At 43.2% G+C, this 27,172-nt stretch overlaps 1 protein-coding gene across 1 annotated transcript in view; it reads left to right on the forward strand.

The window, feature by feature from the left end:
• Positions 1 to 27,172, forward strand: part of LOC309548372 (uncharacterized protein) — a gene marked incomplete at both ends in the record, with an annotated part of 1,605,927 nt that overhangs the window by 639,753 nt on the left and 939,002 nt on the right. Inside the window, 1 exon segment of the mRNA XM_082248310.1 lies at positions 17,114 to 17,251. Within this exon segment, the coding sequence (XP_082104436.1) occupies positions 17,114 to 17,251 (138 nt within the window).

Genomic DNA, 27,172 nt, shown 5'->3' on the forward strand with positions numbered 1-27,172 from the left:
AAACAGTGACCATAGGTCAATTCGTTTCAATATAAATCATAGTAATAGGAAACACAAGGGTAATGTAAGGACACTGAATTTCAAAAGAGCCAATTTCCCAAAACTGCGCTCTCTGCTAGAAAATATCAAATGGGATAGAACTCTGGGAACAAAGAACACAGAGGAAAAATGGGAGTGCTTCAAGAGCATACTAAACAAAGGGATTGGCCAGTGCATTCCAAAGGGAAATACATTTAAAAGAGCAAAACTAAAGCCTGGGTGGCTAAACTCCAACATAAAAATGCATATTAATACTAAAAAAAGGCCTTCAAAAAATACAAGACTGAGGGGTCATTGGCAGCATTCAAGCATTAAAAAGAGCGTAATAAGAAATGTAAAGATGAAATCAAGGCGGCTAAAATAGAACGCGAGAGACTTATAGCAGAAGAGTTTTTTGGAACCCCAAAAAATTCTTTAAGTATATAAATAGTAAGAAAGCGAGGCCAGAACACATTGGCCCCATAAAAGACAACAAAGGAGATTTGGCCACAGAGGACAAGGAACAGGTGGAAGTGTTAAATCATTTCTTCTCTTCTGCCTTCACAAAAGAACCCAGCTTGTAAGGCCAAACTAAACAACACACCTCAGGAAGATAGACTTAGAACTAAACTAGAGAAACTTAACATAAATAAATCACCGGGACTGGATGACTTGCACCCGAGGGTTCTTAAAGAGCTCAGCCAGGTGATAGCCAGACCATTATTCTTGATCGTTAAGGATAGTTTACAGACGGGTATGGTGCCAGCTGATTGGAAAAAAGCCAACGTGGTACCAATATTTTATAAGGGCCGAGATATATCCCGGGTAACTATAGGCCGGTCAGCCTAACATCAGTAGTCTGCAAGATTTTGGAGGGGATGTTAAGGGACCACATACAAGACTTTAGTCATGAAAATTGTATTATTAGTAGTAATCGGCATGGATTCATGAAAAATCGTTCTTGCCAAACCAATCTATTAACCTTCTACGATGAAGTGAGCTGCCACCTAGATAAAGGTAAGCCTGTGGATGTGGTGTATCTGGACTTTGCAAAGGAATTTGACACCGTCCCCCACAAACGCTTACTGTAAAAACTAAGGTACATAGGTATGGACCATAGGGTGAGTACCTGGATAGAGAACTGGCTCCCGGGGCGAGTCCAGAGGGTGGTGATAAATGGGGAGTACTCGGATTGGGCGGGTGTGGAAAGTGGGGTCCCCCAAGGTTCTGTCCTGGGACCAATCCTGTTTCATTTATTCATAAATGATCTAGAGGAGGGGATATCGAGTACAATCTCAGTATTTTCGGATGATACTAAACTAAGCATGCCAATATCTTCTAAGCAGGATGTGGAAACCTTACAAGCGGACTTGAATAAAATAACGGGGTGGGCAACTACAAGGCAGATGAGGTTTAATGTTGAAAAATGTAAAGTAATGCACTTGAGTGCCAGAAACACGAAAGCAAGCTACTCACTAGGGGGGGGGCTCTGGGTGAGTCTAGGATGGAAAAGGACTTGGGGGTACTGGTAGACAACAGGCTTTGCAGTGGCATGCAATGCCAAGCCGCTGCAAGCAAAGCCAACAGAATACTGGGATGTATAAAAAAAGGGGATTCACTCCAGAAATAAAGAGATTATTCTCCCTCTCTACAAGACTCTGGTCCGGCCACATCTGGAGTATGCTGTCCAGTTCTGGGCACCGGTCCTCAGGAAGGATGTGCTGGAACTGGAAAGAGTCCAGAGAAGGGCAACAAAAATAATTAGGGGAATGGAGGACATCAGCTATGAGGAAAGACTACAAGCATTGAACTTATTCTCTCTGGAGAAGAGACGATTGAGAGGGGATATGATATCAATGTACAAATACTGTACTGATGACCCTAGCATAAGGAACAAACTATTCAGAGAAAGGGAATACAATAAGACACGTGGCCACTCACTAAAACTAGAGGAAAAACAGTTTAACCTTAAAATATGTAGGGGGTTCTTTACTGTCAGAGCAGTAAAGATGTGGAATTCTCTTCCACAAGCAGTAGTATCAGCAGTGAGCATCAATAGTTTCAAAAAACTATTAGATGGGCACCTTAAAGACCACAACATACAACATACACGGGTATACAATGTATGGTTAGCAGCAAACACACACACACATCATAGTTTGAACTGAATGGACTGGTGTCTTTTTTCAACCTCACAAACTATGTAACTAGTGACCAGGAATACCTTGTGACATTGCGACTGGCGACTTTCCCAAATTGTGCTCAATGATGGAGAAAATAAACTGGGACCAAACCCTAGGAACACTGACCACGGAGGGAAAATGGGAATGCTTTAGGAACATATTAAACAAATGCAACAAATATTAAACACCATGTAACTATGTAAATGCATCTCACAGTGCATTCCTTTGGGAAATTTAGAAGAGCCAAAGCCAAACCTGGCTGGCTTAACCGTAATGTAAAAAAACGAATTAGTGAAAAAATGGCCTTCAAGAATTATAAATCAGAGGGCACAATATCAGCTTTCCAGCAATACAAGGAAGCAAATAAGAAAAGTAAATACAAAATCAAAATGGCTAAAATCAACTTTGAGAGACAAATAGCGGAGGATAGTAAAAAGAACCCAAAGAAATTCTTTAAATATATCAACAGCAAAAAAACTAGGGCAGAGCATGTTGCACACATAATTAACCACTTAAGCCCCGGAGGATTTGGCTGCTAAAAGACCACGTTTTTTTTTGCGATTTTTTTACTGCGTGACTATAACGGACAATTGCGCGGTCGTGCGACGCTGTACCTAAACGAATTTGACGTCCTTTTTTTCCCACAAACAGAGCTTTCTTTTGGTGGTATTTGATCACCTGTGCGATATTTTGATCATGCACTATAAACAAAAAAAGAGCGTAAATTTTGCAAAAATAACAATATTTTTCACATTTTTTATATGAAATTCCCCCCCTAAAAAATGTAAAAATCAAAATTTTTTAACATTTTCGGCCAATTTTGTTTTATGCTACATATGTTTGGTAAAAAAAATCGCAAAAAGCATATTTTGATTGGTTTGCGCAAAAGTTATCGCGTTTACTAACAAAGGGAAAGATTTTTGTAATTTTTGGTGTTTTTTTTTTTAACGCGTAATGGCGGCGATCTGCGAATTTTTTTTTTTTTGGTACTGCGACATTGCGGCGGACAGATCGGACCCTTGACTGACATTTTTGACACTTTTGGGGGTACCAGTGACATTACTGCAGTAATCAGTGCTATACATATGCACTGTTACTGCAAAAATGACACTGGCAGGGAAGGGGTTAACTTTATTGGACAGGGAGGGGTTAAGTGTGTCCTAGGGGCGTGTTTCTAACTGTGCAGGGACATTGCTATTGGTGTAAAAGCAAAGATCCACGGTTCTACATAGTAGAACGGTCAGATCTTCACTTTTACACAGGGAGAACTGACGGGCGGCTTGTTTACATAAGCCGCTCTGTCTTTCTCCCTTCACAGGAGCCATCGCAGTGTGACTGGCGGACATCGAGTCCGCCGGTCACACGCACTGACTTGTCTGTGAATGAGCCGCGGCGCGCGCCCGCCCGCAATTGGCTCGCAAGTCAGTGACAGGCGAGTGACGTATTGATACGTCACTTTGCCTGGCCGGGGCTGACCGCCGCAGTATATAGTCGTGCGGCGGTCGGCAACCGGTTAACGATGATGGGAGGATGGTTACAGAGGACAGAGAGAAGGCAAATGCTTTCTTCACCTCAATCTTTACACCGTAAAAGGAGGGGTACACTGACCATGACTGTATGGTTAGTAGTAATACACAGGACCTGCCGCTATGGCTAACAGAGGGTGAAATCAGGAAAAGGCTGGATAAAATTAACACAAATAAATCACCAGGCCCGGATGGCGTACATCCGAGAGTACTCAAAGAACTCAGTAAGATTATACCTAGACCACTGTTCCTGATCTTTGCTGACAGTATTATGACAGGAAATGTACCAGGGGATTGGAGGAAAGCGAACGTGATACCGATATTCAAAAAAGGGCAAAGGCATGTCCCGGGAAATTATAGGCCTGTCAGTCTGACATCGATAGTATGTAAACTTCCGGAGGGGATGAGGGACTTTATCCAAGAGTTTTCTAAAGACAGCAACATCATCAGCAGTAATCAGCACGGGGTTACAAATGGCCATTCTTGTCAAACCAATCTGTTAACGTTCTGGTGAGCTGTGAGCTGGATAGGGGGGAGACCAGTGGATGTGGTGTACCTGGATTTCGCTAAGGCGTTTGATACAGTTCCCCACAAGCGCTTAATTTATAAAATAAGGTCTGCAGGCATCGACCACCATCTTGGATATGGAACTGGTTAAAGGGGCGTTTCCAAAGGGTGTTAAATAAAGCATACTCAGACTGGTCTGAGGTAGTAAGTGGGGTCCCCCAAGGCTCAGTCCTGGGACCAACATTGTTCAATTTATTCATAAACAGCATTGAGGACGGGATCAATAGTTCGATATCAGTTTTTGCAGATGACACAAAATTGGGCAGGGCAATAACTTCACATCATGATGCAGAAATCTTACAGAATGACCTGAACAAAATAACAGAGTGGGAAACGACATGGCAAATGAGGTTTAATGTGGAGAAGTGTAAGGTTTTGCACTTGGGGCCTAAAAACATAAAAGCACAATACACTTTAGGGGGGGAACCATTGGGGGAATCAAAAATGGAGAAAGATCTGGGAGTCTTGGTAGAGGATAGACTAGGTAATAGCATGCAATGTCAAGCTGCAGCTACCAAAGCCGGCAGAATATTAGCATGCATAAAGAAAGGGATGTATTCCAGAGATAAAACTATAATCCTTCCACTTTATAAAACTCTGGTCCGACCACATCTGGAGTATTCTGTCCAGTTCTGGTCGCCAGTCCTCAGGAGGGATGTATTGGAGCTGGAGAGAGTCCAGAGAAGGGCAACTAAACTAATTAGGGGATCGGATGACCTTAATTATCTAGATCTTTTACAATCCCTTGATTTATTCTCCCTGGAGAAGAGACGCCTGAGAGGGGACATGATAGGGATTTCCAAATACCTCAATGGTGATCTCAGCATAGAAAAAAAGCTATTCAGTCGCAAGGATTGCATGAGGACACGAGGACATACAATGCGATTAGAGGAGAAGTGTTTTAACCTCAGGATACGCAGAGGGTTCTTTACTGTTAGAGCTACAAGATTGTGGAATTCTCTACCACAAGAGGTGGTTTCTGCGGGAAGTATGGTGGCTTTCAAAAGACTCTTAGATGTACATCTCAAGGATCAGAACATTAAGGGGTATGTGAGATGATTACGGCCACACACACCTACACAGGGGGAACTGGATGGACTATTGTCTTTATTCAACCTCATCTACTATGCAACTATGTACCCCCCCCCCCTTCCTCACACGCATATAAAAAATGAAGCGTTTACTACAGTTACAAAAATTCTCATACAACAGAAAAAAAAAAGGTAGTAATGTCATGTGTTGTATTATTATACTGATTAAATGTAAATCTGTTATTGTACGGGAAATTTTATGATCACTGTGATCGGCTCTGGAAATCTGTGTAATAACAATCACACCATCTTCTGACCACTTCCAAAGTGGTATTCATTCGTATTGTGTGTACCGGCCATTAGGGGTGCAGATAATATTGGGGGAGGGGAGCTTACACATATATTAGTAAATGTGTGCAATGTGTAACCCCTCCCCCCCTTCACTTTATGTATCTAACAAAATCCCTGCTCCTGGCTGAATGGAATTTTCTTTTTCTTGCATTGGTCCATGTTCCCCCAGGCAGTGCCCATCCCCCATGTTATTTTTTTTTTTTTAACAACCCCCCCCCCCCCCCCATGCTTATTATCCCAGAAAATTGGTATTTTTCATTTGACAGATTCGGCTTCCATTGATTTCATTGGGGTTCAAATTCAACATCCAAACTTCTTTAACCACTTTTACCCCCCATTTTTTTGCGATACGGCACTGCGTTATTTTAATGGACAATTGCGCGGTTGTGCGAAGCTGTATCCAAATAAAATGAATGTCCTTTTTTTCCCACAAAAGGAGCTTTCTTTTGGTGGTAGTTGATCACCTGTGCGTTTTTTTTTTTTTTTTCTATGCTATAAAAAAAAGGGTGACAATTCTGGGAAAAAAAACAATATTTCACCTTTCCAGGACGGCCTACATATGGGAGATTGTGGCTCCACCCTACAGGAAACACAACTAATTTGCAGCTGTTAAAAGGTCCCACCCATACCTTGGGCTTCAGTTCAGTTGTGTTTCCAACCTACACCAGAACGTTCGTTTTTTTTTTTCAAACTGGTTTTATTACATTTTTCAAGTCATTACATAACAGGTAGCATGCAAGCTACAACATTTTGCATCTATAGTAGGTGAACATATAGCAATGCAGATGAGAAATTAACAATTGTAACAATTGTAGGGATTTAGCAGTGACTGTTCGTACTTGAGGCGTACACTTACAATGCAGGAACATTTCGTAAAAACATGCAGTAACTTCAGCAACCATCTAGTACATAAATCATACTTAAAACTCAGTGCCATCCTTTTCATAACAACAATACATAGCGTACGGCAAGACCATAGTGTTGATACCATGGGAATCATGGCAGTTGAACTCTTGGGGAGTCCGCCGAGTAAGTGGATATATCCGTGCTTCGTGCCCCTGGGCACCCCTACAGGGATCCATACTGTGCCCAGGCGCAAGAAGTATGCATAGGCAGATGTCATCCTTTAGTCAAGATTACGTTATACAACAACATAAGGTAGACATTCATAGGGGATCAGAACGGACCTTAAGATGCTCCATCCATTCAGACCAAGGTTTCCATTGGGTAGTTTCGGTGTGTACAGAACGGTTTTTGAGGTAAAGTGTACTTTTCAAAAGTATAGTGTGTATTAACAAGGTCAATGACTCCTACGATAGCCGGAGGATTTGCTTGTTTCCAAGTCACATTGAGTCTGGCCGCTAGGAGGATGTGGGTCACAGTGTGTCTAAAAGAGACAGGAACTTGCTCAATTTCCAGATCTAGTAAAGCCAGGCCAGGTTTAAGCGTGGTGGGGCATTGTAAAACTTACGATTATTATCTTGAATACCTGATTCCAGTAATGGGTAATTTTTGGACATAGCCATAGTATATGAAGTAAAGTACCTTCATGGCCACAGACGCCAACATTTGCTGTCATTCTGGGGATCAAACTTGTTTATTCTAGAAGGTGTAAGGTACCAGCGGAGGGAAAATTTTGTGGATAGCTCCCAAAATTTGGAACAACTAGTGGCCAGATATATGGATTGGAAAGCCCTACTCCATTGTTTGTAAACTGCTGACCGATATCTCGTTCCCACTGAAGGTGGGGGGCGGTCTTGGTGAAGGACGTTTTATGTTGGAGAAGGTTGTAAAAGATAGTTATACCTTTCAGTTTAGGGGGCCCTCTACTAGTCAAGAACAACCAAGCATGGGTATGGATAGTCAGTGGCCATGGTTGGATGGAATTAAGGAAGTGAGATACTCGTAGGTGAGTAAATAATGTAGACCCGGGAAGGTCAAATTTAGCCTGCAAGGAACTAAAAGGGACAAATTTGGAACCTTCGTATAAGTCTCCTACATAGGAAATGCCCTTATTCAGCCAGACGGAGATATCAATGTGGGACATAAGCGAGTGCAATGCTGTTAACTGGATATTAAGTGGGGAACACGTGGATGGTGAAGTAGCTTGCAATATCTAAATCTTCCACGCCCTTGCGGCAGCAGACATAAACGGTGGGAGGTAGGAGGGCAATTTTGCTCCTAAAGTAGTCGCCAATAACCAGTCGGACAGGCTCTGCCTAGTACAATAAGTAGCCTCCATGGTGCTCCATAGTGTAGTGGGAGTCTCTCTAAACCAATCTCGAAGCGGAGTCAGGACTGATGCCAGGTAATAGTCAAAAATGTCTGCATACCCTGCACCCCCTGCTAAACGATGTTTGATCAGTTTGGTGTGTGCACATCTGGGTTTTTTGCCTTGCCACATACATTTGGACAGTATTGATTGGAGGGATCTGAAATAAGTTTTTGGGATCGAAATCGGGAGAGTCAGAAAAAGATAAAGTAATTGGGGAAAGTACATCATTTTGAAGGCCACTAAGCATCCCAACCAGCAGAATTTAAAGGAGGCCACATGTTTAAGATTGTCTTGTAGTTTAGTGCGAGTGGAGAGGAAATCATGTTTAAACAGCGTTTTAGTAGAAGCGGTCAACTGAACGCCCAAGTATGAAATACTCTGGTCTGCCCATGTATACGGGATTGCTGTTGCAGTAAGTTACGCATTGTGGCATTAATACCAATTCCCAATATGTTGGACTTGGACTCATTTACTTTGTAGAAAGAGACTTTTCCAAACCATTGTAGTATCCTTTGAATCTCCGGGAGGGACGTGGATGGTTCCGAAATCATAACTATCACATCATCCGCAAAAAGACTGATTTTGTGATGTTGATCCTCCATATGTATACCCGATATTTTAGGGTTCCATGATCATATTGAATATTAGGGGGGAAAGTGGGCACCCCTGCCTAGTGCCATTTGTGATAGTAAATGGGGTGGAGAGAGCTTCCGTTGTACGGACTACTGCAGAGGGCGTGGAGTATAGGGCCATAATGGCATTGTGAATAAATCCACGAAATCCAAACTTTTGAAGGACAGCCGACAAAAACCCCAAATGGACCCTGTCGAACACCTTCTCCGCATCCAACGATAGGAGCAGAGAAGGCGTTCCACAGAGGCCCGCGTGGTGGAGAGCATTATTCACACGCCTAGTAGCGTCCGACGCTTGCTGCACTTTGGTGAATCCAGACTGGTCTCTATGTATTATATTAGGAAGAAGGTCCACCAATCTTGCGGCTATTACTTTGGCGTAAATTTTTACATCCATATTCAATAAGGATATGGGCCTAAAGTTTTGGGGTTGGTTAGGCTCCTTCCCTGGTTTAGGTAGGGTTACTATCAATGCACTTAACATTTCTTTCAGAAAGGTCGAGGAGGAGGCAGCAGAATTAAATACGTCTCGAAGAATGGGAGTCAGCGAGTCACAAAATTTCTTGTAATATTCAGCCGAATATCCATCCGGACCAGGTGATTTCAAGTTGGGAAGCAAAGTGATAGCAGCTCTGATTTCCAGATCAGAAAAGGGTCTGTTAAGGGAATCGACGTCTTGGGGAGTAAGCGAAGGGAGTTTGATTTGAGCAAGAGTCAGTTGAGTAAGTCATTAATGTCTGTAGGGGATGGTTGGTAGGTCGTTTGGTCTGAGTTAAGGTTATAAAGGGATTTTTAGAATGAACTGAAGGCATTAGCTATGAGTGTGGGCTTAAGTAATTTCTCTTTCGTTTTGGGATGAATCATGTAGGGGATTTTGGATTTAATTTGTTGCCCCTTAATACGAAGGGCCATGGCTTTGGTGGCTTTATCACTAGTGGCGTAGGTAACGGCTTTCCACTTCTTGAGGGAGAAGCTGTATTTCTCTAATAAGAAGGTCCTAAGTTCCTGTCTGAGCGCAAAAAATTGTGATTGGAGGGCTGGGGACGGGTCTGTTTTATTTTGTGCATCTAGGATGCTAGTGTCTTGGTGAGACTATCAAGGTGCTGCGTTCTCCTCTTCCTTTCCCTAGCTCCCAGTTGTATAAATAAACCATGCAATACAGCTTTATGAGCATTCCACACCACCAACGGGTCAACATCAGGCAGAGAGTTTTCAGCTATTAAGTTATCCAGTTGAGTTTGGATCTCAGCCGCGTACACAGAGTTTGTTAATAGATGGTTAGGTAATTTTCAAACAAACGTGGACAGCCAGGAGCGCCAAGATTCACCGATATAGTTAATGGAGAGTGATCTGACCAGGTGGCAGTGTGGAGCTCTACAGATGAGATATGTTCCAAAAGTTGTTTGTCAGTAATGCACAGATCAATACGTGAGTAGGTGCCGTGAAGAGTGGAAAGGTATGAATAATCCCTCTCCGCTGCGTGACAACACCTCCCACACGTCATACAAATCAGAATCCCACAAATACTTGGAAAGGGATGCATTGTGTTTCTTAGGAGAAGCAGATGTGTCCACAGTACTGTCAGGAGCCAGATTAAAATCGCCACATAACAGCAAACTGCCCCATTTGAGGGACTTTGCTTTGTCCACAATCGAGCGGATAAACGCCATCTGGTGTTTATTGGGCGCATATAGATTAACCAAGGTGAAATTATGGTTGTCAATGGAGCATTTTAGGATGATGTATCGACCTTTGGGGTCCACAATAGAGTCATGGTATTGGTAGGTCAGGGATTGCTTAATGGCTATAAGGACCCCCTTACGCTTTTTCTTACCAGATGCCAGGTAAATATGAGGAAATTGAGCGTGGGTACATTTGGGGGTTGCAGATTGGGAAAAATGTGTTTCCTGTACACAAACAATGTCACTGTGAAAGGATAGAGCCGTAGACCATAATGAGGCCCGTTTTGCAGGGTGATTAAGGCCTCTTGAGTTCAAAGAGAGAATATTGAAAGACATGGCTGCCAGAGATATAAACAGGAGGTGAGGTCAGAACCAGAGGAGATGAAAACATATTACCTGAAATTCTGAGGTCGGGTAAAGTGCAAGAGTCCACTCTCCACTGGTGGAAGATACAGAGAAGGATGGTCACACAGAGATGTGGCAGAGGTCACTTACTATCCCAATTTCCGGGTGTCACTGCTGCTGTACGAAGACACTAAGTGGTAAACACAAAGAAAATAACAAAGAAAAATAAAGAACAAGCATCGCTACTTAGGCGACAAAACGGAGTCAAAAGAACTAGAACTGTTGCAGGTAGGAGATCCGCTACGACAGAGCACAGAATAGGTGAACCGAATCACCAACTGGTGAATAGAATCAGTAAGGGGTATCCTTCAGAGAGGCCTACTGATAAAGACTTAGGGGACTTCCACCAAGGTGGATAAACTTATCAAAATAAAAGGTAGGAGGTGTAGAAGTAGCCCGGCCGGGCTGGTAACCGCTGAAGTGGAGAAGCCCAGCGTGTTATGGATGATGTTTCTGACGCCCGTATCCTTGAAGGGCCCTAGAGCGAGACGGAGGAGAGTGCCGTGGACCATCGTGGAAATTCTTCGGAGGGTCCGGGATGATACCCCAGGAATGTAGGAGTTTCATTCCGCCTTCAATGGTGGATATTGTGTGAGGGATTCCATTGTGAGTGACTAGCAATGTTGCTGGGTGACGCCATTTGTATAAGATCTTGAGGTTGAAGAGAGCCTTGGTAAGGGTCTTCAATTGCCTCCTCTGTTGTAGCGTGTGTTGGGACAAGTCTGCACTTGCGCATATGGTGCTGGTAAGGTTCCTAGTTGCCTGGAGGTTTTTAGAATTTTTTCTTTGGCCGGATAGAAATGCATGCGAAGGAGCACATCCCTAGGGACTGAGTCTTCTAAGTGGCAAGGTTTAGGAATTCTATGAATTCTGTCTATAGTGAGTTCTATAGGGGTCAAATCAGGTACCAGTGTAGTGAATAAGGTAGATGCATGTTGCAGCAGATCATTGGGCTGAACTGTCTCAGGAATGCCTCACAGTTTTATGTTGTTGCGGCGTGATCGATCTTCAAGATCAGCCAACTTGTATTTGATCCATTCAGTGTCCTCTCTTTGCTCATGGTATGCATCTACAAGCTCATTTACTGTCTCAGTACATTCATCCATACTGTGTTCTATGCGTGACCCTATTGCCCATCTGTTTCATTTCACAAGAAATCTTATGCATAATAGTGGTGAGGTTAGCCATAAGAGAAGACTGGAAGGTAATCAGCATATTTTTCATTGTGGTGTCCAGGACAGGCTGGCCAGTAGTAGGGAATGCAGCAATAGAGGATTGGAGAGCAGACATGGAGTGCATAGAGGCAAATGATGTACTCACTGCAGGGTCAGGAGGGTCCGCTGGGTCCAGGCGCATTCAAGTCTTCGCAGGGCTACATGATACCGGGGTCCCGGGGTCGCTGGAGAGGAATCCGGCATAGGAGGTAGCGTTGTGAAGTCATCAGGTGAGGGGATAGCATCATGGAGATCCGTGTAGGCCGCTGGGCTCCCGTGGTAAGACAGCGCATCGGCGCCATCTTGGATTCCCTCAGGCAAAGGAGGCTGTTTAAAGTAGAAGGCCGTGAGCTTCTTGGGGCCCCGATCATCCTTCCTCTTTCGGCTGGACATCTTCCCCGAGTGTTCGGCAAGCTGGTCTGAGTGGATGCAAGTGCCGGTAACTGCTGTGCTTCTCATACGCTGGGGATTAGGACGGCCGGGTACAGAGAGCTCTCAGCTCAAGTGTCCATGCAGTACGCACGCAAGCCATGCCCCCCACAACGTTCGTTTTTTTTCTCTGACCTGAAGGCAATTGATTGTCTAATAGGTACCCCTGTAAGAGCAATACGGATGGTATTTGGGGAAACCCTGTTAAATGACCTCCCTATCTGCTTTCCTTGGGGAAAAGGAAACTTACAGGTTGCCAAGAATGCTTGCAAGGTACTCGGCTTCCTTAAGTAAAGAAGGGCCCTCCATACCTGAAGTCCTGGTAGTCTCCACAGGAAAAGTCTCGTCCATAGGCTCTCCTATGCTTGGTAAACGCTAAAGGAAATTCAAATTTGCCACCGGAAGAGGCGCTGCAAGCCTCGTTCTGAATACCGGAAGTTCCGGTCAAGCGGGGAGGAGCGAGCTAGACGCAGGCATGGAGGAGATGCTGGACCCGCTTGCAAAACCGGCAGGAATGGCGGACAATCCGGCTGCTAATGGGAAACCCCCCAGGGAGACAAAGACCGCTGCGTTGCGTCCCGTAGGGGAACAAGCGGTACCACACGGCTGCAAGGAATGACAGCGAGAGGCTGGGTAAGTGATTCTCCGGTCTGTGGGGGTCCACTGCTATTGTTATATGGGATAGCATGACTCTTTATTCCTTGCTGACAGCCTCTGTTAATTTCAACTGTGTCTGTGTACTCATGTAATTGTGGTTAATGAGATGGTGATTCTCCCTCTCTCTGGTTATTACTACAGGTCTGTCTTCGGCCCAGGAGACCCCTACAAAACCCCCCCACCACATCAACCAGCACAAGCATGTCTAGGAAGTGCGGTGACTGTGGGGATAGACTGTCTAGGCATTACACTTAAGCTGTTTGTCCTACATGTTTAAACAGGCTAGCTGCACAAGTGGCTTCTGCTTTAATGAAGGATTTCCTTAAATCAGTAAAGGAGGAGATGGTAGCAACTATTCAGTCTTTTAGGACTGCAGCAGTTACTCCGCCAAGTTCAGTGCAGTCTGTAGAGATGCCTAGAGAGAGTCTGTCATCTCAGGAGAGTGCGGGACCTAGGACAGGTCCATTTGCCCCCTATATAGCTTCCCAGGGCATCCCCTCTGCACAGGCAAGGGATGAGGAAGATCCAGGAGAAGAGACTAGTCTGGCTGGGAATCAGGAGACAGAGCATTCATCTAACCCTAGTGAAGTCTCTGACAGTGACAGTGAGGATAGGCTAAGCTCCAAAGGGAGCAAGAGCCTCTTTTCCCTGAATGATATGGAAGGACTCCTTAAGGGAGTATATGCCACGGAAGGGATTCCTACGCCTGCTAAAGTATCCTCTGTTCAGGATAAGATGTATAAGGGCCTGGAGAAAACCTGCTCTAGGGTTATTCCAATTCACCACTTAAAAAAATATTATTTGTCAGGAATGCAGCTCTCCTATGAGCACTCCAATCAGGCCGAAGTCCTTGAAAAGGAGGTATCCTTTTTAGGAAAAGGAGCTAGAAGAGTTTACTAAAAACCCTAGATTGGACGCTCCCTTGGCTCAGCTTTCAAAAAAATCAGATCTGTCATTTGAAAATGCTGGGTTCATTAAGGATGTCATGGATCGGAAAACCGAATCCTTGTTGAAAAAGGCTTGGGTGGCCAATTCTGGTAATATGACTAGGCCATTAGCAGATACCTGTGTAGCCAGAAATGCTGACTTCTGGGTTAAAGATCTCACTAAGCAGGTTTTAGCTAGTGGAGGGTCTCAAGACATCCTAGACTCCCTGTCTGTAATTGGGAAAGCAATGTCTTACTTGGCGGACTCTGCAGTGGAAGCGGTTAAAGACGCTGCAAAAACAGCAGCTTTGGTTAATTCTGCTAGGAGAACTGTCTGGGTGAAAACAATTCAAATCTGTAAAGCAAAGCGCACGCAACCTCGGGCAATAAAGCTTTAATAAAGGACAATAACACAGTACATTGGAATTGCACTCACACTTTTTCTTTAAGGCAATCGCTTTACAGCATTCCAACAGGAGCTACTCGCTCCTCCCGTCCCTCCAGATGGTGACTCTGCGGTCTCCTCATCCCCGCTGCCGCCGCTGTATCCCCACTCTCCTTCACTTCCTGTGTTGCCTGGTCACCGAATGCCGGTTCTAGTGTGCCTGCGCACTATACCAACGTGATCTATGGCGCCTCAGAAGAGCCTCAGCCAAAACCGGAGCCACAAGTAGTACGGAGCTGCGAGGTGGGGGATTCAAGACACGGGTGCACTGCCTCTGCTGTTGCTACGGACAACGCGTTTCGCAGGGGACCTGAGGAAGGAGGCTTCGCCTCCGAAATGCGTTGTCTGTAGCAACAGCAGAGGCAGTGCACCCGTGTCTTGAATCCCCCACCTCGCAGCTCCGTACTACTTGTGGCTCCGGTTTTGGCTGAGGCTCTCCTGAGGCGCCGTAGATCACGTTGGTATAGTGCGCAGGCGCACTAGAACCGGCATCCGGTGACCAGGCAACACAGGAAGTGAAGGAGAGCAGGGATACAGTGGAGGCAGCCGCGGATGAGGAGACCGCAGAGTCACCATCTGGAGGGACGGGAGGAGCGAGTAGCTCCTGTTGGAATGCTGTAAAGCGATTGCCTTAAAGAAAAAGTGTAAATGCAATTCCAATGTACTGTGTTTTTGTCCTTTATTAAAGCTTTATTGCCTGAGGTTGCGTGCGCTTTGCTTTACAGATTTGAATTGTTTTGATCCGCCCCCCCCCCCCCAGTGGAGTGAGAGAGGAGCAGCAGCAACCAGGACATTTCAGCTAAAAAACATACAAACAAAGGAGGTGAACACATGGACAGCGCTATGGGCTGGTGAAGTACTCCTCTTTGTACTTGTTGTATATCAGCATGTGCAGGATCTGTCCTTTTTGACTGTCTGGGTGAAAGCCTGGGAAGGAGATGCTGGAACTGGAGAGAGTCCAGAGAAGGGCAACAAAGATAATTAGGGGAATGGAGGACATCAGCTATGAGGAAAGTCTACAAGCACTGAACTTATTCTCTCTGGAGAAGAGACGCTTGAGAGGGGATATGATATCAAGATACAAATATCGTACTGGTGACCCGAGCATAGGGAGCAAACTTTTCAGAGAAAGGGAATACTAAAACTAGAAAAAAAAAACAGTGTAACCTTAAACTACATAAGGGAATCTTTACTGTCAGAGCAGTAAGGATGTGGAATTCTCTTCCACAAACAGTGGTATCAGCAGGGAGCATTGATAGTTTAAAAAAACTATTAGATTGGCACCTTAAGAAGAACAACATACAGGGGTATACAATGTTGGGTTAGCAGCAAACACACACACACAGGGGTTGCACTGGATGGACTGGTATCTTTTTTTTTTTTTTTCTACCTCACTAACTATGTAACAATGGGGCTCCTGTTTGTCTGTCATATTACAATAGGCCCAGCGGGAAGCAGTTAATAATAAATTTTAAAAAGGAAGCAACTTTTTTTAAGCCTTTTTGTAGAATTATGACTTCTGTTTTTTTTCTTCACAGGTGGATTGATGAACCATTTTTTTGGCCATGCTTGTCTTGTTACAACAATACAACAAAGTTACATGAGAAGCAAGCCATATGGATGTTATAAGTGACTGAAAGTCTTTATTGCAGTTCACTGGAAGATTCACACAGGACACAAGACCTATCCGTGTTCTAAATGTCATGAATGTTTTGAATGCTCTTCAACATTGATCCAACCTCAGAGGACAACAAACGAGAAGTAATTTTAGTGCTCTGGAAGTGACAATGTCTTTACTGTAAAGTCCAACCCATGTATATATGAGAAGTCATTTCAGAAGATATTTCTTGTTTGGAATGTGATAAAGGTTTTACAATGGAGGCAGGTGGTATAACACACCAGAAGGTTCACACTGGAGAGAAGCCATATCCATGTTCTGAATGTGATAAAACTTTTACATTGAAGTCAACTCTTGTCAGACACAAGAGGATTCACACTGGAGAGAAATCATATCAATGTTCTGAATGTGACAAAGCTTTTATACAGAAGTCATATTTTATCAGACACCAGATGATTCACACTGGAGAGAAGTCATATAAATGTTCTGAATGTGGCAAAGCTTTTATACAGAAGTCAAATTTTATCAGACACCAGAGGGTTCACACTGGAGAGAAGTCATATCAGTGTTCTGAATGTGGCAAAGCTTTTATACAGAATTCAGAGCTTATCAGACACCAGATGATTCACATTGGAGAGAAGTCATATCAGTGTTCTGAATGTGGCAAAGCTTTTATACAGAAGTCAGAGCTTATCACACACCGGAGGATTCACACTGGAGAGAAGTCATATCAGTGTTCTGAATGTGGCAAAGCTTTTATAACCAAGAAAGAGCTTATCAGACACCAGATGATTCACACTGGAGAGAAGTCATATCAGTGTTCTGAATGTGACAAAGCTTTTACACAGAAGTCACATCTTATCACACACCAGAGGGTTCACACTGGAGAGAAGTCATATCAGTGTTCTGAATGTGGCAAAGCTTTTACACAGAAGTCACATCTTATCACACACCAGAGGATTCACACTGGAGAGAAGTCATATCAGTGTTCTGAATGTGGCAAAGCTTTTATAACCAAGAAAGAGCTCATCAGACACCAGATGATTCACACTGGAGAGAAGCCATATCAGTGTTCTGAATGTGGCAAAGCTTTTATAACCAAGAAAGAGCTCATCAGACACCAGATGATTCACACTGGAGAGAAGTCATATCAGTGTTCTGAATGTGGCAAAGCTTTTACACAGAAGTCACATCTTATCAGACACCAGAGGGTTCACACTGGAGAGAAGCCATATCAGTGTTCTGAATGTGGCAAAGCTTTTACAGAGAAGTCACATCTTATCAGACACCAGAGGGTTCACACTGGAAGGAAGCCATTTTAACGCTTTGAATGTGACAAAGATTATACAGTAAATGTTGTGTTAAGTATCACCAGAGGATTCATAAGCTTCAGCTGCAGAGAGGAAACTCTGGAAGAAGGAGGAATAATAAAGGATTTGGGGGGGTCCCATTCATTTCACTGCCCCAATGCCATCCCACAAGCTAGGGAAGACGTGAAAAGATAAAATGTGACTTTAGAAAAAAAAATAAACTAAAATCTGTGAGCAAACTGGAATGTAATGATTGGATGCACTAACTGTAGTGCTTATGTCCATCAGACACACACCTAGAAGGCCTGTAAATATGATAACTTTTTTATTTTTATTTTTTTTTTTCAGATAAGTATCAGTGACTGAACTGTTTTCCTCATGATTCTCATATTTTTATTTTTTTTTATGGAGCTTTGACTGAACATGTAATGCATTTTCATCAATCACTAACTGAGCCGTGTTCCCAAGGGTTTTCTTCCTTGCCTGAGCGAATACATGACCAACACTGCCTCAGTATCAGAGACTAGGATGGGATCCAATGGGATCTTGCCAAGCCTCTTAAGCCTCAGTGGGAGAGTCCATTCCAGGTTCTTCTGACTGATGATACACCATATGCCAGGCTTTGGGGCTCCAGCTATGCTCACCTTATCCAAACGTCCTCTCCCATGATCAATGCCTCCTTTCCATGTTTCATCTCCTCTCATGGATGACAGCTTTGCAGGCAGGTCTGTGGTTGGGACACCAGCCAAGGAGAAGTCTCTGTTCAGTAAGAAAGTAACTTTCTAAGCTGCTGTAGGCCTTCAACACTGACTTGCTTCTGTTTATGGGATGCATTTAACAGTACCATTTAATTTCAGCTGGCTACTTTGTGTTACATTTGATTCTACTGAAAGTCTCAGGGATTCCATCTGGTGAAGAAAGAATGTCCTTGTTGTTATCTTCTTCCTCTGTCCAGCTATTATTCATCTCTATAAACTATTCATACAGCACAACGGCAAGAGATCTGAGCCTACCAAGTGCTAAATATGTCAAAGGGTGTATGATCCCTGCGCTGTCTGAGGTGACAAGAGGATCCCTGCTGCAGCACCACTGGGACTGATACTAAAACAGTAAAAAAATATATTTGTGGAAATAGTGGTGCGCTTCAGGGGCTAACTCTCGTAGATCTCTATTTAGGCTGGTGAGTATAATGTGTACAAATCTTCATCTAAAAGTGCTTAGTATAGTATATCTGTGTATACATCTGTATTCCAAGGAATAAATAAAGGTGCAGCTACGTAGTGTCAATCAGAGCAATATGTGTATGAAAATAAATCAATATATCAATAAATATCAAAATTCCTCTTCTTTACATGTGGAAATATATCAATAAATAAATAAATAAATACAGTGTTGATCTTCAATCCAATTCATAAAAGGTGAATAAAAATATATATATATATATGTGTGCTCAATTAAAGTGCTGCATGCTGTTTATAATAAAACGGTGCTAAAAAAAACTTGTGAGCGGTTCTGTTACAATCCTTAAAATAAATAATATCAACTAAAATAGTCCAAAAATAAATAAATAACTTCCGAAGAAAACTTGTGAAAGACAGCTCTTCGTTTTGTGACCGTGCTTAACTAATTAAATCAAGTGGCTGTGATCTCCTTCACCTTGTGTGTCACATCTATGTGCTCTAGCCTCTCACCTTATAGGCAAGACAAATATGCCTTTGATGTCTATCCGGACTTATCAATGGACTCTGTTTGTCTCACTCCGGATCCTTAATCCCTTTTTGAAGCAGACTTCTTGAATTCCTATGGGTGTTTGTCCGGTTCGCTTTCCTAGTACTATCCTCCTTATCCGGTCTTAATGTGCCTCAGAAACAAAGACTTTTCATGGTGTAGTATATCCAACTTATTTATTTCAAATATACAAATTTGCACTTACATTTATACGAAGTAAAATCAGCATGTAAAAAGCAAACGCCGCTGTGGAGATCGGGCTCTGTTATAACGTCACTTTCGGGTATAGGGCTCCTCCTACGCGTTACGTCACGAGGTCACGTGACTTCCTCAGGGATTCAGTGTTCATATTCCTACCACTTCTGGGGACTAAAATTCCACCAGTTGGGGTTCACTTTAACCTTTTCGCTGTCTGAACCCTTTTTGCATTTTTTGTACACGTTTAAAAATCATTTTAGCTTTGAAAATTATGTAAAACCCCCAAACTTTATATATTTTCTGAAAGCTCCCTAGAGAATAAAATAGTGGTAGTTCAAATTTATGTCACCCGATATTACCTTAAAGGTATAGGAAACACAAAATTTAAGTAAAAAAAAAAAAAACAAACTAACGTGAACATTAGGGTGAACATATACAATAAATTACCCACATTTTGGTAAAATATAAAAGAGATTGCGCTGAGTAAATGGATACCAAATTTGCCAAACCTTAAATTTGTGTGTGCCTGTGAAATGGCAACAAACTTCAGTCCCCTATATTTTCTATAGGCAATGCTTAAAAAGCCCCCTACATGTATCAGTTCAGTGTTATGGAGGATGTCTGGTGCTAGAATTAATGCTTTCACTCCCGTGTGCATGGCAACATGTGTATCGCAATCAACTTTTTCACTTGTAGGTGCCCTCGACGCATGCGCTTACGTTTCTACCAGCATATATGTGGAGGTGGAGGGCCTCAAAACTTCTTCGGGGGGAAATTTTATGTGCAAGGGTTTAACCAATTTTTTTGCAAAAAAAAATAAAAATATTTGTAATTTTTGTTTTACTTCCCTTTCATCACATAGGGGACAATGTGATGTATTTTAGGTGACATTTTTTTTTTTAACCACTTCTGGACCGGAAGATTTTCCCCCTTAATGACCAGGCCATATTTTGCGATTCGGCGCAGCGTTACTTTAACGGACAATTGTGCGGTCGTGCGATGCTATACCGAAATTAAATTGATGTCCTTTTTTTCCCACAAATAGAGCTTTCTTTTGGTGGTATTTCATCATCTGTGCGATTTTTTTTTATTTTTTGCGCTATAAACAAAGAGCGACAATCCAGAAAAATTTTTTTTTTTTCACATTCTGCTATATAATATTCTCAAAAAAAAAAAATTAAAAATCTAATTTTTTTTTTACATTTTTAGGCCAATTTGTTTTCTGCTACATATTCTTGGTAAAAAACAAAAAACAAAACCACAATAAGCGTGTTTTGATTGGTTTGCGCAAAAGTTATCACGTCTACTTTTTTTTTTTTTTACTAGTAATGGAGGAGATCTGCGATTTTTAGTGGGACTGCGACATTGTGGTGGACAGATCCGACCCCTAACTGCCAATTTTGACATGTTTTGGGGGACCAGTGACATTACTACAGTAATCAGTGCTAAAAATATGTACTGTTACTGTAATAATGACACTGGCAGGGAAGGGGTTAACACTGTGGGTGATCAAAGGGTTAAATGTAAGCCTAGGGGAGTGATTCTAACTGTGGGGGGGGGGCATGGCTTGTGAAATGATCTTAGAGACCTGTAATTCTATATAGAAGGATCACAGGGGCTCTATGATCATTCCAGGGAGAAGAACGGTCAGCTGTGTTTACAACATCCGACCGTCCTTCTTTCTCAGCAGGGAACTGAGCCATCTGACCCGTGCATTGGCTACCCCGCTGCTGAGTGGGAGGGGAGCATGCCGCCGCCGGCCCGCACGTTCGCCCCCTAGCTGCAGGCACGCGACCGACGTAGGTCTACGTCGGTTTGTGCAGGAGAGCCACACTGCCGCAGTAAAAAGGTGGCGGATGGTCGGCAACAGGTTAATGAGACCTGCAGGGTCTAAAAGATCTGTCATTAGCAAACAAGTTTTTGTTTTTTCCGAATCTCCCTTTGTAACATTTTCATTACTTGTTGATCCTCCCAGTTTATCTATTTTATTCTACTTCCTATTGAAGGTTAAGAAATTTGGCAAAAAATGGCAGTTGGAGAAGTTGCTTACTGTCAGTTTTGATTCATATGGAAGTTTAACCCTTAACCTGCTTTAGAAGCCTTAACTGAAGTTGGGCTTTTTTTGTTGTGTTTTTTTATACACAGTTACATAGTTAGTCAGGTTGAAAAAAGACACAAGTCCATCTGGCTCAACCAATTAAAAAAAAAAAAAAAGAAAAAACAGTATTGAAAACCCAACCCATACAATCCTATACCCGCAGTTGATCCAGAGGAAGGTGAAAAAACCCCAGCAAAGCATGATCCAATTTACTACAGCAGGGGTAAAAAATTCCTTCCTGATCCCCAGAGAGGCAATCGGATATTCCCTGGATCAACTTTACCTATAAATATTTGTACCCAGTTATATTATGTACACCCAGGAAAGAATCCAGGACTTTTATAAAGCAATCTAGTGAGCTGGCCAGAACCATCTCTGGAGGGAGTCTATTTCACATTTTCACAGCTCTTACGGTGAAGAAACCTTTCCTTTTTTTGGAGACAAAATCTGTTTTCCTCTAGATGTAAAGAGCGCCCCCTTGTCCTCTGTGTTGACCTTAAAGTGAACAACTCAATGCCAAGTTCACCATATGGACCCCTTATGTATTGTGAGGGATTAGCTCGGTGGCGGGTGTGGATGACCCCTTGTGGGGGTTCGTTACACAGGGAGATAGCCGAGGAGTGGTTGAAAACAACAGTTTATGGTTTATTCTTCCAATTTTCTTCAAACAAGTGCATGCATCAAAAACAGCATAAATCAAAAATAAACAAATTAAATCCTGGCCACTGTGGGCGCCTTCACACACACAGGAACCTATCTATGGAGTCTCTCCCAACCTACTGCTGGGCAGACACTGCTGATCCTACAGCATACAATCAATAGTCCATTTATTTTCTCTTCACACAGAAAATGTCCATTTGTTTTTCTTCACACAGAAAAAATCCATGACCTCACCTTGAGAAGCCTTCAGCTGTCTGCTCTCCTCCGCGCACATCGCTTCAGGAGGCAGCAATTAGCAGTCATCCTCTGGATAACTTATAGAGGCCTTAATTGCCTCATGCCGAATAGCTGAAGCCTTCTCAACGTCCTTACACCTTTCTGGCTACCGCTGCAGCCGACACCCTATAGTAATTGGTGAATTTTCTAAACAAGGTGGAAATGTATCTCCTGTCTGTGACAACACCCATAGATTTACCTGACTTCCTTTCACAGTATTGATACATGGTGATCACATTCCCCCTTATGTATTTATACATGGAGATCATATCCCCCCCTTATGTATTTATACATGGAGATCATATCCCCCCTTATGTATTTATACATGGAAATCATATCCCCCCTTATGTATTTATACATGGAGATCATATCCCCCCTTATGTATTTGTACATGGAGATCATATCCCCCCTTATGTATTTATATATGGAGATCATATCCCCCCTTATGTATTTATACATGGAGATCATATCCCCCTTTATGTATTTATGTATGGTGATCATATCCCCCCCTTATGAATTTATACATGGTGATCATATCCCCCCTTATGTATTTATACATGGTGATTATATCCCCCTTATGTATTATACATGGTGATTATATCCCCCCTTATGTATTATACATGGTGATCATATCCCCCCTTATGTATTATACATGGAGATCATATCCCCCCTTATGTATTTATACATGGTGATCATATCCCCCCTTATGAATTTATACATGGTGATCATATCCCCCCTTATGTATTCATACATGGTGATCATATCCCCCCTTATGTATTTATACATGGAGATCACATCCCCCTTATGTATTTATACATGGAGATCACATCCCCCTTATGTATTTATACATGGAGATCATATCCCCCCTTATGTATTCATACATGGTGATCATATCCCCCCTTATGTATTTATACATGGAGATCATATCCCCCCTTATGTATTTATACATGGTGATCATATCCCCCCTTATGTATTTATACATGGTGATCATATCCCCCCTTATGTATTTATACATGGAGATCACATCCCCCTTATGTATTTATACATGGTGATCATATCCCCCCTTATGTATTTATACATGGAGATCACATCCCCCTTATGTATTTATACATGGTGATCATATCCCCCCTTATGTATTTATACATGGAGATCACATCCCCCTTATGTATTTATACATGGTGATCATATCCCCCCTTATGTATTTATACATGGAGATCACATCCCCCTTATGTATTTATACATGGAGATCATATCCCCCCTTATGTATTTATACATGGAGATCACATCCCCCTTATATATTTATACATGGTGATCATATCCCCCCTTATGTATTTATACATGGTGATCATATCCCCCCTTATGTATTTATACCTGGAGATCATATCCCCCCTTATGTATTTATACATGTTGATCATATCCCCTCTTAATCTCCTCTTCTCAGGAGAGAATAAATTCAGTTCCTCTAATCTCTCCTCATAGCTGAGCTCCTCCATGCCTCTTATCAGTTTGGTTGCCCTTCTCTGCACTTTCTCCAGTTCCCCAATATCCTTTTAAAGAACTGGAGCCCAAAACTGAACTGCATATTCCAGATGAGGTCTTACTAATGATTTGTACAGGGGAAAAATTATCTCTCTCTCTGGAGTCCATGCCTCTTTTAAAACAAGAAAGGACTTTGCTTGCTTTGGAAACTGCAGCTTTGCATTGCATGCTATTATTAAGCTTAGGATCTATTGGAACACCCAGATCCTTCTCCGCTATGGATTCCCCTAGACCCTTCTCTGCTATGGATTCCCCCAGATCCTTCTCCACTATGGTTTTCCCCAGATCCTTCTCCACTATGGATTCCCCCATATCCTTCTCCGCTATGGATTCCCCCAGATCCTTCTCTGCTATGGATTCCCACAGATCCTTCTCCGCTATGGATTCCTCCAGATCCTTCTCCACAATGGATTCCTCCAGATCCTTCTCCACTGTGGATTCCCCCAGATGCTTCTCCGCTATGGATTCCCCCAGATCCTTCTCCGCTATGGATTCCCCCAGATCCTTCTCCACTATGGATTCCTCCAGATCCTTCTCCACTATGGATTCCTCCAGATCCTTCTCCACTATGGATTCCTCCAGATCCTTCTCCACTATGGATTCCTCCAGATCCTTCTCCTCTATGGATTCCTCCAGATCCTTCCACGCTATGGATTCCTCCAAATCCTTCCATACTATGGATTCCCCCATATCCTTCTCCACTATGGATTCCCCCAGATCCTTCTCCACTATGGATTCCCCCATATCCTTCTCCACTATGGATTCCCCCAGATCCTTCTCCACTATGGATTCCCCCATATCCTTCTCCACTATGGATTCCTCCAGATCCTTCCATGCTATGGATTCCCCCATATACTTCTCCACTATGGATTCCCCCAGATCCTTCTCTTCTATGGAGACCCCCAGTTCTTCTCCCCCTAGTATGTATGATTCATGCATATTCTTACCCCCCAAGTGCATAACTTTACATTTATCAACATTAAACCTCATTTACCCCATAATTGACCAATGAAACAGTGCATTGAGGTCAGCTTGTAAGTTGGAGACATCCTGTAGGGAAGTTATTCCACTGCAAAGCTTGGTGTCATCTGCAAAGACTGAAATGCTACTTTTATTCCCAGACCTGATATCATTAATAAAGATATTAAAAAGTAAGGGTCCCAACACTGAACCTTGGGGTACACCACTGATAACCTTACACCATTCAGAGTAAGAATCATTGACCACACCTCTCCAAATTCTATCTTTTAGCCAATTTTCTATCCAATTACAAACTTATCTTTCCAAGCCTGTAGACTTTACCTTACACATTAACTTATAATCTATCTTACAGGGTTCATACACATTTTCACCAATGAAATTCCATGACTTTTCCATGACTTCACGTAAATATTCATGACCTAATGTTTCATGAAATGTCTATGTATACGTGTTAAAGAAGAAAATCTATGTCACACCCAGCATATTTTTACTAATATAAATGACAAGCTTTGTAGTGTACAGTGGAATATGAAATATTTATTTAAATAACGCTTGCACAGTAACGACGTTTGATAACAAACCCTGAGAACCGCTTAGAAATGGATAAATATGAGCACTTACGTTCGCCGCATGCAAAGCTGGACGCTATCTTGCTGTCTGGGAACATAGTCTGGAAAAGCTGACCTGTGTCTTCACAAGACTTGTATGAATAGTGTGAATTAACCACCTTTAGAGCCCACAGTACCTCTGCTGTTAGAGTTTCGTTTCTGGATACAGCGTGACTCAAAATGGTCCCTTGTTTTACAGAGGATGAGGTGGAAGCACCGCTGCCGCAGCTGGGAGCCGGTGTCACTTCAGGCGCATGGGTGAAAAAGCCAGCGATCGGATTGGAAGCTGTCGAGCACGCAGCTGCAGACTGGTGCTTTGCACCTTTAGCGTGGCTAGACAGCGCTGCCTCTCCCATGTTCGAAATGTCAAATGTTTTACGACACACTGTAGATTTAGCACGTCCCGGGTCCTGATCTTTCTCCAGCCACCTCTCATACTTTTCGTCATGAAGCCATACATTTTTAAAGCTGCATTTCCCTGGCATTGCTGTAACTGTGAACGGACTGGTATGGATGGCACAAAATGCAGCACAGTAATCTTTTTAGGCCCAAGCGACAGTCATAAGGTGCAGGCGGACTGGTATGGATGGCACAGACAGTCAGATGCACAAAATGCAGCACAGTAATCCTTTTTAGGCCCAAGCGACAGTCATGAGGTGCAGGCGGACTGGTATGGATGGCACAGACAGTGAGATGCACAAAATGCAGCACAGCAATCTTTTAGGACCAAGCGACAGTGTCATGAGGTGCAGGCGGACTGGTATGGATGGCACAGATCTGATGGTGCACAAATGCGGCACTTACTTTTGGGAGAAAGAACAGTGGTGCTCCTGCTTGCCCAAATAAAGCTGTTCAGGTGGCAGTGAGTCATGAAGGAGCAGCTGGACAAAATGCGGCTCTTACTATTCTTAGGCCGAACCTAACTGTTAGTAACAGTCCCATGAGGCAGAAAAGAGTTCTCACAGAAACAAAGGCGACTCAGGATTGGATGCTTAATTATTTATTTACATTTATTTTTAACATTCCCTTAGGACTGGTACAGTACTTGCTCGCAGTTTGCCTTACGGTCGGTCACTGGCCAGCAGCAGCCGAGGAAATGATCGTGCACCAATGACAGGCAGCGGGGAGGGCCGGGCCGCGGTTTGCCTGGATGTGACTGGCCAGCAGCAGCAAACCAATCACAGGCAGCGGAGCGTCACTGGAGAGCGGGCCGGCCGCATGAACGTGATGACGCGGGGGTGCAGTATCTGAAACGGTTACCGCCCCCTTCCGCGTCATCATCACGTTCATGCGGCCCGCCCTCCAGTGACGCTTCCGCCGCCTGTAATTGGTTTGCTGCTGCTGGCCAGTCACATCCAGGCAAACCGCGGCCCGGCCCTCCCCGCTGCCAGCGATTGGTGCTTGGTGCATGATCTACTCCTCGGCTGCTGCTGACCCGGAAATCAATGTGCACAAGCATAAAATAAAATTATACATTTGCAATAATAAAGTTTTAAGCATCCGCTCCCCCCGCCGCTGCCCGCCGCTCCCCCCCGCTCCTCCCCAGATTTCCATGACTTTTCCAAAACATTTCTAAAATTGTACTTTTCCATGACCTTTCCAGGCCTGGAAAGTGTCATCTCAAAATTCCATAACTTTTCCAGGTTTTTAATGACCGTACGAACCCTGTATCTAAGACCTCCCTGTACAGGGTGATAACGCTGCTGTGTAATGTTACTGCAGAATGATGGGGGTTGTCACCCTGTTACAGAAGGTGGGAAAATAACAGATCTACAGACAGGATAACAGGTGATAAAACGATGTTGCAGAGGGAAC

This window comes from Pelophylax lessonae (genome assembly GCF_965119305.1).
Source record: "Pelophylax lessonae genome assembly, chromosome: 2".
NCBI classification, from domain to species: domain Eukaryota; kingdom Metazoa; phylum Chordata; class Amphibia; order Anura; family Ranidae; genus Pelophylax; species Pelophylax lessonae.